This window comes from Leptonychotes weddellii, chromosome 3, assembly GCF_054177405.1.
Source record: "Leptonychotes weddellii isolate Sample4059 chromosome 3, ASM5417740v2, whole genome shotgun sequence".
Taxonomy (NCBI): Eukaryota; Metazoa; Chordata; class Mammalia; order Carnivora; family Phocidae; genus Leptonychotes; species Leptonychotes weddellii.
In genome coordinates this window covers 110,101,240-110,115,313 of record NC_138371.1, presented here as the reverse complement: position 1 = coordinate 110,115,313, position 14,074 = coordinate 110,101,240, and the positions used below count along the sequence as shown (strand labels likewise).

At 42.8% G+C, this 14,074-nt stretch overlaps 1 protein-coding gene across 2 annotated transcripts in view; it reads right to left on the bottom strand.

Annotated features, from left to right (window-relative positions):
* Positions 1–14,074, bottom strand: part of MTUS2 (microtubule associated scaffold protein 2) — a 505,832-nt gene that overhangs the window by 119,524 nt on the left and 372,234 nt on the right. For both annotated transcript variants that reach the window (XM_081814784.1, XM_081814785.1), the window contains exon 7: positions 10,264–10,475. In XM_081814784.1, coding sequence (XP_081670910.1) covers positions 10,264–10,475 — 212 coding nt within the window. The remainder of the gene's footprint in view (positions 1–10,263; positions 10,476–14,074) is intronic.

Below are 14,074 nucleotides of genomic sequence, written 5' to 3'. Positions count from 1 at the left end.
ATCAAGAGCTGGACTCTTTTTGGGGGGGGGGGGCATGGATTTTTTTTTTTATTATTATGTTAAGAGCTGGACTCTTAACCAACTGAGCCACCCAGGTGCCCCACTCTCTCTGTCTTTTAATTGGTATGTTTAGACCACTCATATTTACTGCGATTATTAACGGACTTGGATTAACATCTACCATCTTTTCTATTCACTTTTCTAGTAACTTTTCTATTAACTGCATTTGTTCTTTCTTTCCCCCCCTTTTCTTTGGCCTCCTTTATGCTTATAACATAAATATATCATTCTGTCTCTGTTTCTTTTAAACTGAAACAAGCAGCAGCTGGGTGGTTCAGTCAGTTAAGCATCTGACTCTTGATTTCAGCTCAGGTCATGATCTCAGGGTCCTGAGATTGAGCCCTACGTTGGGCTCTGTGCTCAGCATGGAGCCTGCTTGAGATTCTCTCTCTCCCTCTGCCTCTCCCTCTGTTCTCCCTCCCTCAAAAAAAAAATCAATAAATTTCAACTGAAACAAAAATTAGGGACATACTTTGGGCAGTTATATCATTCCTATCTGTTGTGTTAGCACTGACGGTGCTTATAAGTCTTTGTTTCCAAGACAACACTGTAATGTAATAAAGTCTCAATACTTTTGAATTTTAAATGTTTATCTTTCTGTTCCTGGTAGAGCAGAGTGATGGGCTTTCCCTCTCTCCAGGGACTGAATTACAGATACAGACTGTTTGACTCTTGGGTCTGTGTGATGTGTAATTGCTTTTATGAATTATCTCATAGGAAAACTGCTTGCAGTGTATAACATAAATCTTTTTTTTTTCTCCTCTGTCTTAGTAATTTGATTGTCAGGAATAAAATGAAAAATAAAAGTGGTTGTGTGTTTTTAATTTCAAACCCAGTTTCAATTAAGTTTGTGGAATAGGCAGGTCTGTAGTTCGCAGGTTAGTGAGCGGGAGGAGGGCAGCAATTGCTCTTTGTAAGATTCCCTGGAATTTAAGGTGGTGTTTGGCACGTGCTCGTCTCTTTAGGCACTGACTTTCACTTCCAGACAATGCCCTGTAGATGTCACCATTGCCACTTCTCACAGGGTGAAGTGCCCGGCTTCAAGGTAGAAGGAAGAAAGCCCAAATGGCTAAACCATCTGAGTGTCGAGAAACCAGGACAATCTGGTTGTCCTTACCTGTTTACAGATACTCCTCTGAAACTTCCAAACTCCTTCTGTATCACTTTCATCCACTGTCTGGTACCTGGTATTATAAATCACTCCCCGTTGCAGAAATTCCTCCCTCTGTGAGGTGGGGGTTCTCCTGTTTTCACCACCTCTTTTCTTTCTTTTCCTCTGGCCCCCACAGGAGCACTGTCTTCTTTGTCCCTCTGTATACACTCTCTTGTCACTCTCATCCCTTTCTATGTCACTTCTATATAAATGGCTCCCAAGTTTTCTAGAGCTTCCTTTTCATCTCTTGATATCTAAACACATGTTTACCTCCCTAAGAAGACCCCAGCATCAGAAAGCAGAAAGCATCTTGAAAATCAACCAAGCGGGGGGTGGGGGAGGGTGTACCAGGCATGGAGGGATGCTGCAGGCAACATAATCAGCATGGGCAGAATGGCAGTAATCCACAAATTGAGTTAATTCAGGAGAAGCAGAAATTCCAAGCCACAGGTAATTATATAAATAAAAACAGAAGCTCCTCCCACCTGAAATTCCTGAGAGAGTGAGAGAGACCTAGGATGCTCCTGAAATGAGGAGTGGGATTCTAGACAAGTTCTTCTGCATCTCAAAGGGACATGTGGTATTTGAGTTAAAAGTATATTTTGGGGAAAAAATGCCCATCCCTATAGGTCCACTGGAGCTGGGTCTTAAGAGTTCCCTGATACACAGAGTATGCAGTTCCAAAGATACTTAAAAGAGAACCCATGACCCCTTTAAACATTTCTGGGCTATAAACACACATACCTCTTAAATTCTTAACACTTCACATTTCACAGTGTTGTGATTTTTGCTTGCGTATTGTTGGGGCTGGGGTGGGGAGGGTGTATCACTCATCCTCTAGAGAGTCTTGTCCTAGTTAGAGCCTCAACGAGCTCCCCAGTTGGCTCATCACCTTGGTCCTCGGTCCTCTATCTACCCTCTTCTTCCCACCAAGATCCCTGATCTTCCTCCTGTTATTTCTCACCTCTTGCCTGGATTATTAGTAATATTAGCAGAGCCTCCTAATTTTTTCCTCTGCTTGGAATTTTCTTTCTGCCATCCATCCCATATGCTGCTACCATAATGATCTTCCTAAAATTCAGCTTCAAACACTTTAGTACTCTGCCCAAAACTCTCAGTGCCCCAAAGAGAGTCCCTTCTCTTCACTTTGTTATTCAAGTCCCCAAACCATTCTGCCTCATTCCTGGCTGTCATCAGTCCCACACTCCAAACTTTAGGCAAAAGACTCTCCCCGCTCCACAGAACTGTTCTGTCCCAGGGCTATACCACCTGCAGCATGGGATCCCTCCAGCTCTGCCTGCTGAAATATTATTGCTGTTGGAGGCCACTTCACAAGCATCTGTCCTCTCTGAGGGACCGCCGTGACCCTGGCTGGAGGAATAGCTCCCTCCTGCAGCTCCCTTCACAGTAAGACATCCCTCACATCATGATTTGAGCAAGTGTATCTCCTCAGGAATTAGAAGTCAGGGTCTGAAACGTAGTTTTTAAATGTTCTGTTTAACAAATAGGTGTTGCATTAAACAGAACAGCCAGGGTGGACAGTGAAGTGTCCTTGGAATCAGGCATAATTCAGACTGCACATGTGTTGAGGAGGAGGCGGGGTGGGAGCCATGGAGGGAGGCTCTCAGCATTCACTCTCTCCAGGCAACAGGTGCCTCACACAAGTCCATGCTCCCCACTCTTGCCCCAGAGGGAAAGGGACAGAACAATCCACCATGGCACCTGCCCCTTTCAGGAAGCAGATGCCAAAAGGAGGCAAGGAGAGGGCTCAGCCTCATTAGGCAGCTTTCTCTTGCCATCTCTCTGTGCTGGCTGGCACTGTCCCCAAGACACTGCAGAAGACAGTGATATCCTTAGTCATTCACTCATGCTTTAAATGTTCCACAGAAGCTTCTTATTAAAAATGATTTAACATATTTTCTAGACTGTGATCGTCACCCAGCAGGTACACTTTAAGTGGGGCACCCCAATGCCTAAGCGTACTCTATCACCCCAGGAAGGGCTGAACGTGTTCTGGTATTTAAACTACGGCTTTGCCTCACAGAGTTAGAGGAGCTAAAGGAAATCAGACTCCAGAGCATGAAAGCCACTTCACTGGAATCTTGTCCCCAAAGTTGGACCTTCAGTTACTCCATTTTGTTGAAAAATTGAGGTCTAGGTAGAGTACCTGGGTGGCTCAGTCCGTTAAGTGTCTGACTCTTGATTTTGGCTCAGGTCATGATCTCAGGGTCCTGAGGTCAAGCCCCACATCGGGCTCCATGCTCAGCGGGGAGTCTGCTTGAGATTCTCTCCCTCCCTCTGTCCCTCCCCCTGCTCACACTCTCTTTCTCTTGCTCTCTGTCTCTCAAATAAATAAATAAATAAATCTTAAAAAAAAAATAACTGAAGTTTAGAAAAGTTAACAGACTCCTCTCTCACAGGAAAGAGGTTTTGGAGCTGAGGCAACTATATCTCCCATCTCCCCAGCATTTCTTCTTTAGAGTTATCATTCATTAGACTTGTTTTTACTTGGAGGGGAGTTTACAGCAATTCACTTCTTTTAAAGTAAATTTCCAGTGACACTGAAGCAGAGACTGTGGTATTTGTCAGAGGGCGTGGGTCTAGATAGGCTGAGTGGCATGGCCTTGTGACGTGCCATTTCCACTCTGCTTGGCTGCCTCCCTGGCCTGTAGGAAAACGACACTAAATTCTACAGCTCAGCATATTTTAAAGGCATGCATTTCTATAGAACACTTTTAACCAACTGCCAACCAGGGACTGGGGAAAGCCTGAAGGCTTCCTTTCAAAAGCAGCAAATGAAACTCATCTTTCTTCTCCCTCGGCATCCATCTGTATTCAAAAGAGGTATCATTTAATTTACAAAAGGAAACTATTTATGACAAAGTGTAAGAGAGATGAACTGAATGGGGGCAATTTCTACCTTAGTCAAATATCTATTATTTTCTTATTATGAAAGTTATATCATTATCAGTGAAGTTAGCTCTCATCAGTGACCAGTACTGGGGATCTTCCATACAAGCTGAGAAGACTCTGCAATTTTAAGTTTTATTTCCTACCCACCATGATGCTTTCCATTATCGACACCCTACGCCAGGGGTTCTTATTACTTCAAAGAGCTGCTTAGTATAGTTGGGGGGATTTCTGCCCTTTGATATTAGGAATATTTTGATATTTTGGGGGTTATGCTAAGAATTTCCTTAAGCTAGAGTTGTAAAAGTAAAAGCAAACACTCACTGTTGTCCTAGCAAAGTACTGTGGCCACATTTACTTTTGTGACATATAGCATTCTTCCAGAACAGCAATCACTGAACGGTCCATTGACTACTTCACTAACATTTCCCACTAAGTTATATGCTGATGAATCATCAGAAGTGCTTGCCTTCTCTCTAAGCCTTAAGTTATTCAAGGTAAAATTAAGGGAAGAGAAGATAATCATAGGGCATTGTCTGTAAGGAGAGGGACACAAAACACTGTATTTAAACGGTCATTTTTTAGGATTTAGGGAGCAACAAAGAGCTTACTGTTTTCAATTTTGATTCAGCTCTGAGAGCTCCACTCAATGGAAAAGTCTCTGCAATACAAAATCCTTTGGTTGGAGGTATAATGGCATCTCAAATGCTTTTGGAGCTCTAGGGCAGACATTTATCCTGATAAATCCCTGGGTTTTAAAATCTGAATGTAACAAATGGCTAAAGCCAGCAAGCATTTATTTTACAAAGGGATTCTACACCTGTCTTTTCTCTCCTCCCCTTTAGCACACACCCTACTCTGACCAAACAACAATGCTAAGTGCTCTGGAGCATGAAGGTGAATCTGGGTGGTCTTGACTATGAGGAGTTTTCGATCTGTTACAGAGCAATCATTGCATTTTAGAAATGATTCCTGAGTGCCTAGGTCTCTATTCATAAATCATTACCATACCGAGAGCTTAAAGACAGGCAGGAGGACACCACTTGGCAGACAATAGACTTTGAGTGTCCCCTTCCCACACATGCATATGCTCTTCCTTCATCTTCACTCATCTAGAATCCCACCCGTGTCCATTGTGGCTCTTCCAGGTCCCCTTCTTAGACCATCCACAGTGGTCTTCCCATTCACAATAACTGGGCTTGCACCTGCACACATAACCTTTTTTATGGCAACAGGTTAAATATTGCCTTAGACAGTTTTCTGGTATCCTGTGCAGGTGTTGACTTTTTGATAACTGTTTCACTTTCTGCTTTTTCCAATTATGTTTTTTTCTCCTTAATTACATTAAAAGCACCTTGATGATTAGAGAGGCAGAGGAAGAGATAGCACATAAGCTTGTGGAAAAACATGGGTGTTGAATATGGAACAACCTGTTTTTGTATCATGGCTCCCATCCCTTTCTAATTATGCGGTCTTTAGAAGGGGTACATAATCTCCCTAGGCTCAGTTTCCTCACCTGTCATATGAGAATGATATCTAGGCCAGGTAGGGTTGTTGTGAGGGTTACAATAATATAAATATTATAAATAAATATATATTATATATATAATTATATATTATGGTCTGTATTTTTTTTAAAAGATTTTATTTATTTATTTGACACACAGAGCACAAGCACGGGGAGCAGCAGGCAGAGGGAGAGGGAGAAGCAGCCTCACCAAGCAGGGAGCCCGATGCGGGACTCGATCCCAGGACCCTGGGATCATGACCTGAGCCGAAGGCAGACACTTAACGACTGAGCCACCCAGATGCCCCTATATCCTATGTATCTTATGTATACCATATTATATATTATTATATATACAATATATATTATTATATTATATATACATATATATACATATAAAATATATCTAAAGTGTATAGGACACTGGAGATGGTCAATAAGCAGGAGTGACACTGTTTTTAAGGAGTTCTGCCTTTTACTTTTTTGAATCCTCCATAGAAACTTTCATAGGGTAGAGGCAGCATTGATAAAAATCTGCTAACGAAAGTGAGTTGAAAAGTTGAAGTTGAAATATATAAACTATATTTAAAAATATAAACCCTTAACTGACAACAGAAACACAGATGAAGTGAATATAGCAAAATGTTAGTAAGTATTAAATATAGATGATTGGTGTTTGGATATTGTGCTTTCTACCTTCTTTATTTAAAATTATTGTGTGACATAAGGTCAAATAGTAAAAGCAATATGCATATATACAGGGGAGAAAGGCTGATGCATTATTAGTTTTTATTAAGCTTATATAGTATACACGTTTGACATTAGTCTTCAAGTCTTTTATGCCTAAACTATTTAATAATAAATAAAAAAACCAATTAAAACCCATCATCTACTATCACATTTATAAAGCCAAAGATAAAAATGATGCAAATCCATATAAAAATATTGAATAAATATAATAATTCTTACTAAAAATAAGATGAAAATAAATACAGCCTCAGATGTAACTTGTATAAAACGTGATGGTACACAGCAAGGCACACCACCTAATACAGGACCATCGTCTGGATTGTTTGCTGGGTTGGCCACCAGGGGCTGCTAAAGAGTAGCATTGCCAGGAACCAGGCAGCAAGAAAAAGAGAACAATCATTCAACTTGACCCTAAGAAGTGCAGAGTCCGAGAGTCAGGCTCCTTACTACACCACCCAGAGGTCTTGCACCACAGATTTCAGCCTATCTGTTTGGCTTGTGGTGAGGACCAGCCTTGCTGCAGGGGCGGAGCAGCCTGGAACCAACGCAAGCGTGAGGCTGATGTTAGCACCTCAATGTGGCATCTTGGAGTCCCTGGACACTGGGCTCAGGCTGTCACAGCTGACAATCTTCACAGCTGCTCTGCGAGGAGCCATAAAGCATGGGGCCGGAATGGAAGATTCTTATCTAGGCTTCTAATTCCTTTTTTCTACTGACTTCCCATACACTGAGACTTACTTCCAATACATCCTTAATGGTATCAGCACATTCTGGAAAAAAAATACATAGCAGCAGCTGAATAGCTAGACTAGAAAATTATTTCTATCCTAAAGTACATCCCAGGCCAAACTCTTTATGTACATTTATAGCGAAATAAGAGTGGTCTGTACTATGTTTTAGCATTGTATGTCTCGTCTGTGTCTTATTCATCTCATTTGAGAGTAAAATATTTGAGGGCAGGGCTTTGTCAGATTTCCTCGTACTCAAAAAGAAGGTTTTACTCAATAATTGTTTGAAGTAACTTCACTCATTAATTTACGACATTCAACGTTCACAATAACGTTGTAAAGCATTATTAACCCTATTTGAAATTAAGGAAACAGAGACTCAAGGATGACTGGTCAGAGGGGACTCGGCTAGCGGAGCCAGAGCAAGGGCAAGGATATCCTTTCGGTGATGTGATGAGGCTCAGAGAGGGGCAGTAGCTTGCTCAAGGTCTCATACGGAGATGGAGGCAAAAACGGGGCTCACTCCTTGCTGGTCCCGTGCCATGCTTTGCAGACAGATCTGCTATAGTATAGAAACAATACAGGAGTAGACTTCCAAGGCACATGGTTGAGTCTCCTAACCAGAAAAGAAAAGAGATACTGCCTTTTCATGATGGCTAGGGGGATCACGCTCTTCAGAGCTGGAATGATCTGCTCTGGATACTCCTACACGGAATAATAACGCACTGGCTTCCCATGAGAGTGACACTGAGCATCTCAGGATCACGAGACCTTGGAATAGAGGGCTTCCCCATCGGAGGTTTCCTGGTCTCTGTGCCTCTATTTTTCTAGGTGCTCCCGCCCCGCCTCCCACCTCCTGGTCTAATCTGGTGTGACTGGGCAAACTCTCAAATCAACCATCTTAACCACGTGGGACACATGGCAGCCTCTGTGTAAGCCACTTATGTTCAACTACAGACTTTTTTTCTTTTTTAACATGCCCATTTTTAGTTCTGGGGTTTATCTGGAGAGAGAGTTGAGATCAGAGAGACAGAAAAGCACACACTGTGTGGGAGGTGAAATGCCATGGTCGTTTGGGAGGCCTGTCTGGAGCTGCTGGTTGTGATTTACTGAAAAGAACATGAAATTCATGTCTGCCATTCGTCTTGCTGAATGTCATGCCGAGTGCAACTTGAGGAGTAGGGAGGTCTGAAGGTGATGCCTACAAATCACCTGCTAGACCTTTTTGGTCTCTGATTTAAGAGCCATGTGTATACAGCAGAGAAATAAAACTCTTGGTCTGTGGGCCAACAAGAAATATTCCGGGGGCACAGAACCACATAACTATGGGGAACCAACCCTTAATTTTTGCCCAGGAACTCCCTTCTCTGCCATAATGCCATAAATGGGGTCCAAAAGTTCCCACTTGGGAACACAGCACATATTACCAATATGTTATATCAATGTCTGTTGATATGCCTAGCCATAGAAACTTTTATCAAGGATTGGTTACATGATGAGCACCGGGTGATGTATGGAATAGCTGAATCCCTACAGTGTACAGCCGAAACGAATGTAACACTCTGTGTTAACTATAGTGGCATTAAAATTTAAACAAAGGATTTGTTAAGACACTGGATGACGCATGGGAAGAGTAATCCCAGAAGGGCAGAGTAACAACATCAATGTTATCATTGAACTTCAATGTACAACCCTGTTCTCCTCTCTTTATTAAAGACTTGACAGTCAGTAGAAAATACACATCAAGCTAAAGAATAAAAAATCATGCCTCTCTCTAATAAGAAAACTGCTCAACACATACCACAGCAACTCAGGCCTTGTTGACCCCTCAAAAATGTGTTTGTAATTTTACTTCTTACAGGGGTGGGTGTAGAGTGACTTGAGCTGTCCAAGGTCGATACCCATGGTACTAGACCAGAAAGGAAGGTATACAATTCAAAGTGGTCATTCATTGGGAACACTGTGGTTGGGAAAGAGGCTGAAACTATGGATAAAACTGAAGTCCGTTCTTGTCTTTCACTACACCAACAAACTGGTAACTGGGTCTTTCTGCTGAAAGCTTTAAGCGAAACAGAAAACAACAACAAAGAAAGGCAGCTCAGACTTCTGTACTGGGGGCGGTGGGGGGGGGGGGTTGCTGTAGGATGTCATAAAAAGCCAGAGTCCTCCATGCTTTAATGTTCAGGTGATAAACAAAACCAGGGACGTGGTGCTACTTAACATTCTTCTGCTTTTCTTCTTTAAAGTAGCCAGACACTTAGCTGGTTCATTTTCTTATTTGGAGAGCATTTACAAAGTATTTTTATTTCCTCCCATTTATAGTTACCAGAAGGTCCATATATGAAACTCAAAATGCCTTATGGGTTTTTAACATGCTGATTCATAATGTTTAAACCTCGAAGGTAAATGTTCATCTTCTCCCCCAAACATGCCTTGGCTATTTCTTGCTGGAACATAAATGCATTCCATCAGACACCAGGCTCCCATTAACCCCTTCTCCACTGTCGAGAGGTGGGAAAGCTTAGCTTCATCATGGCTAATAACAGACTCAGTGTGTGGATGGCTCCAGAGGCCTCTGGATAACTAATTTGCTGAGAAGAAACCAACTTTCTGCATTTTCAGAGAAACCAAAGGAGCAGAGAGGATGTCGTCCACCCCATACTGCTCTGTGAACACTGTGAGTGTGACCTCGACTCCTCGGCCATATTGCCCCCAGACCTGGCACGTTCCATTTCCCATCAACAGCCAAAGTGGAACAGCACTGTGGCCCTGCCTCCCTTTTATCTGAAACGTGCAGAAATTTTAGAATTTGGCCATTTCATCCCTAAAATGCAAACAATCTCATGTTCTATTCTCTTCAAAGATCTCACCTTCAAAACGTTCATTTATATCTTCTTTCATTTTTTACATAATGCTCCCTTTTGAAATCAAGGTTACTAAATCATTCTTCCCAGACTAATTTCTCTCACACATAACGTATAAACTTAGATGTTAGATGTTGCTGCTGGAGATTTGTATGACCTTCTGAAAATCAAATCAGTCTCTAACTCTAAACCCAAACTAAGACCCCCGCTCCCGACACACACACAACTATCACCATCACCACCCTCTTTTCCAGCAAAAAGCCCCTCGACATTCACCAAACATGGCCTCACCTTTCTGGAGAAGTACTGAGTGGACACGGCGAGTGCCTGGAAGCCGCACATGGCCCTCCGCAGCTCCCCCTGCACGAGGCCCAGCTGCCTGGCCTGCTGCTGGCACCTCTCCTTCAGCCGCTGTACCAGCTGCCGCTCGGCCTCGCGGCCCTGCAGCTCCGGCTTGGGGGAAAACCCATTTCGGGGCACTGCAGTCCTCTGTTTGGGGTATCCTATAGAGAAAAAACAGTTGCCCGTGAAAAAACAGTCATCCCAAACGTGACAACAGCTCTTGGGTATAGAAGGATTTCATTCAGAGCAAGTGGCCGAGAAGGTACTGCTCATGGTTGGTCATTTTAGGTACTGATGAGAAAAAAACAGACAGGCACTTAAAATATTTGCTCTGTTTATGTGATTCTCAGTGCAGAGTTTCATGCTTAGGATAAGAATAAGAGACAAAATCGTCAGCTTCCTTCCAGCTCCCTGCATTTCTTCTAAGTCTGCTTAGAGAGATTGATGCAGGTGTTTGTTTTTTGTTTTTTGTTTTTTTTCCTTCAAGGGGATTGCTCTGTGAAAATGTCTAATGGGAAATAAATCAATCAATCCAGGTTGAAGTTAGAGTTAGAACCTAGCAACCTTTGAATTGGGCATCCGGGAGAAATGCCTACATGTCCCTTCACTCCCTTACTAGGGTTGCTCTACAGACCCTCTCTTTGATGTCAGGATCAAGTCATATCTCTCACAACCTCTGCTCCAGGGATTTCTGGCTTTGAATTCCTAAGGCATCGATGTCCTCCAAAATATTCCCCCCACGTGACCTCTCATGCCACCTCCAGGCTAAAGGTCCAGTCCAAGCCACCATAACCTCCACCTTCTAATGGGAAGCCCTGCTTCTTCTCATCTTTCACTGCACAACAGCCAGAATGACCTTTATGAATATAAAACAGCTCTTGACCTTCATGGACCCCTCCCTGCCGTTGTGCTCCATTGCAGGAAAAACAAAGTGTTCATTCCTTCCCATGGCCCACAGGCCCTCTGAGGTCCGGCTCCTGCCGGGCAAACAGTAGGTGTGGTGAGGCCACAGAGGAAGGAACCAGAAACTCCACCTGGGGCTGGCGACAGGGTGGGGGAGGTTTTAAGGAGAATGACTATTAGGTGGAGGCTTGGGGGGTGTGGTTAAAGGCAAGGCCCCCAGGAAGAGCTCAATGCATTGAGTGCATCACAGTCAAAGACCCGAGGGTGAGCCAGAGTCTCCCTCAGAACCTCTGTGCTTCTGGTGTGAGGCTCAGACCCAGCCTGGCAACCACAGAAAACCTCGGTGGTGGACGGTGGATCTCTATTCCCCAAGAACATTCTTTCCTTTGCTCAAGTAGAGAACATGACATAGACACAGAGCACACAATCATAAACAAACTTTAATATTTCAAAAGTTCTTTAGTCTCTCCTGCCCCCTCCAAAATATCAGGGAGTAATACAAACCCGATACACTGAGACACAGCAGGGTGGCAGGCTTACTCTACTGAACACCCAAGTGGCCTCATCTTTTAAGAAGAAAAGATGGTTAACTGATCTAAATACTTCTGATTGTTAAATTAACAGCAACCATGCTAATTTTAATTAAATCTTCCTTTTCTTAAGAAATCATCAGAGATTGCAAAAAGCAACCTCACATATGACATATCTTAAACTATTATGGCTTAATAAAGTAGTAGAATGTGAAATTAATGCTTCTTTAAAATGGTCTTTATGATAGTGGAATACATAATAATCTAGAAAATTCACTTGCACGTCGTAGGCAAATCAATCTTAATATGTGCTCAATCCCAATATTCTCAATATTGATAACAAAAGAAAAATAATTACCAACAAAATGTGAGAGATTTTACTGCTGCCTGCATTAAACTCTAAGACACAGCCTAAGACCCAAGGCAGATTTTTTTCATGATTACTGTTTTCCATTTTATTGGTGTGGCTCGTGATTTTATAAAACACTCTAGTGTTTTAATTAATGTGTTGAGGTACCAGGTACTCTACACCATTATATGTATCTTATATATGTATAACAGAAGGCACTTCTTTTAGAAATCTAAAGGAAATAGGGTGCCTGGGTGGCTCAGTTGGTTAAGCGACTGCCTTCAGCTCAGGTCATGATCCTGGAGTCCCAGGATCGAGTCCCACGTCAGGCTCCCTGCTCAGCAGGGAGTCTGCTTCTCCCTCTGACCTTCCCCCTCTCATGTGCTCTCTCTCTCTCATTCTTGCTCTCTCAAATAAATAAATAAATAAAATCTTTAAAAAAAAAAAAGAAATCTAAAGGAAATAATAAAAGATATCTCTAGCTCAGTGAATTGCTAATTGCAATCTACGGCATATAGAATCAGCCCTGAATTTGTGCATATTGTAAGCACTCATGTTGTGTGTTCTTGGCTGTCAGATTTTTACTCTGTTATTATTATTATTACTATTATTTTCATCATTATCATTAGTATTAGGGTAGCAATGATACTCAGTGGTAAATGGACAACATAAAAAAAGGATTTGGTGAAATCCTATTCTTGGTGTTCACTGATACCCACGATATTATGATATTGCTTTAATTCACACACTCAAAATCCAGTGTTCTACTGACCACCACTACACACAGTCCACATTCTACTCGGAGGGCCACCAAACTGATGTTCTGAGCTAAGACAGAGGTTCCCCTGAGAACATCAGCCTTTGGTATCAACACACCAAGTATTAGATTTGCGGCTTTCTGACACTTATGAAACCAATCTTTGTTAGGGACTCCTGGCTAGTTACGCATTTGGCCTCCAACCACGGTCACAACACAGACTAAGACTCAGGCCCCAGCAATAAGGCTTATTGGAAGGAAACCCAGAGACACAGGTTGATTGTGGAGTTGTCTATTGCTTTAGCTGAAAAGGGTCCTGCCATTTTCTCAATAGATCAGCTAGACCTCTGCGTAGGACCAATAATCATTTTACCGTCAGCAACATATTTTCGGGCCTCATCAAAACCAGTATTCTTTCTTGTGCTGTCAATGTTTGTGAAGTACTTCTATAGTTAACTCCCTGAAGTACTGTTCTGTCACTTACTTTCCTGTCCACCCACAAGTCACACCATTCCCAGGACGGTATGTGAGGACATACATGGGCTCATCTGCCATCTTGGAGACAGAGAGCTTATGTTGAAAGAAAAATGACTGACACACAGCCAGCTTCACCTGTTTCATTAAAAATTAAGGAGAGTTTTGTTTGTTTCTATGGTCTTCTCCTCAAAGCCAGCACATAATGGAGCTAAGATGCCAGTCGGCTTGGGAAGAAAGGCGTTAAGGGAACGTGATGGAAAACTTGCAGAGGGCAGTGATCACACAGAGCTCATGGAGCACGTGGTTGGCGCTGGGATGAGGTTTGCTGACGGTGACTGACTTCTGACCTCCTACACCCATGCTTCTCTGGAAGAGCCAGAGAAATGCTTTAAATGAGGGGCATGCCATGTCACCTGAGGACACTTCCAGGTGCTGGAAGGTTTTGTTACCATCTCCTTCCCTGTTCCTTGTGGTATTTCTTTTCTTTTTTTTTTTTATTCTTATGTTAATCCCCATACATTACATCATTAGTTTTAGATGCAGTGTTCCATGATTCATTGTTTGTGCATACCACCCAGTGCTCCAGGCAGAACGTGCCCTCCTCGATACCCACCACCAGGCCAACCCATCCTCCCACCCCCCCTCCCGCCCAGAACCCTCAGTTTGTTTTTCAGAGTTCACTGTCTCTCATGGTTCGTCTACCCCTCTGATTTCCCGTGCTTCACTCTTCCCCTCCTGCTACCT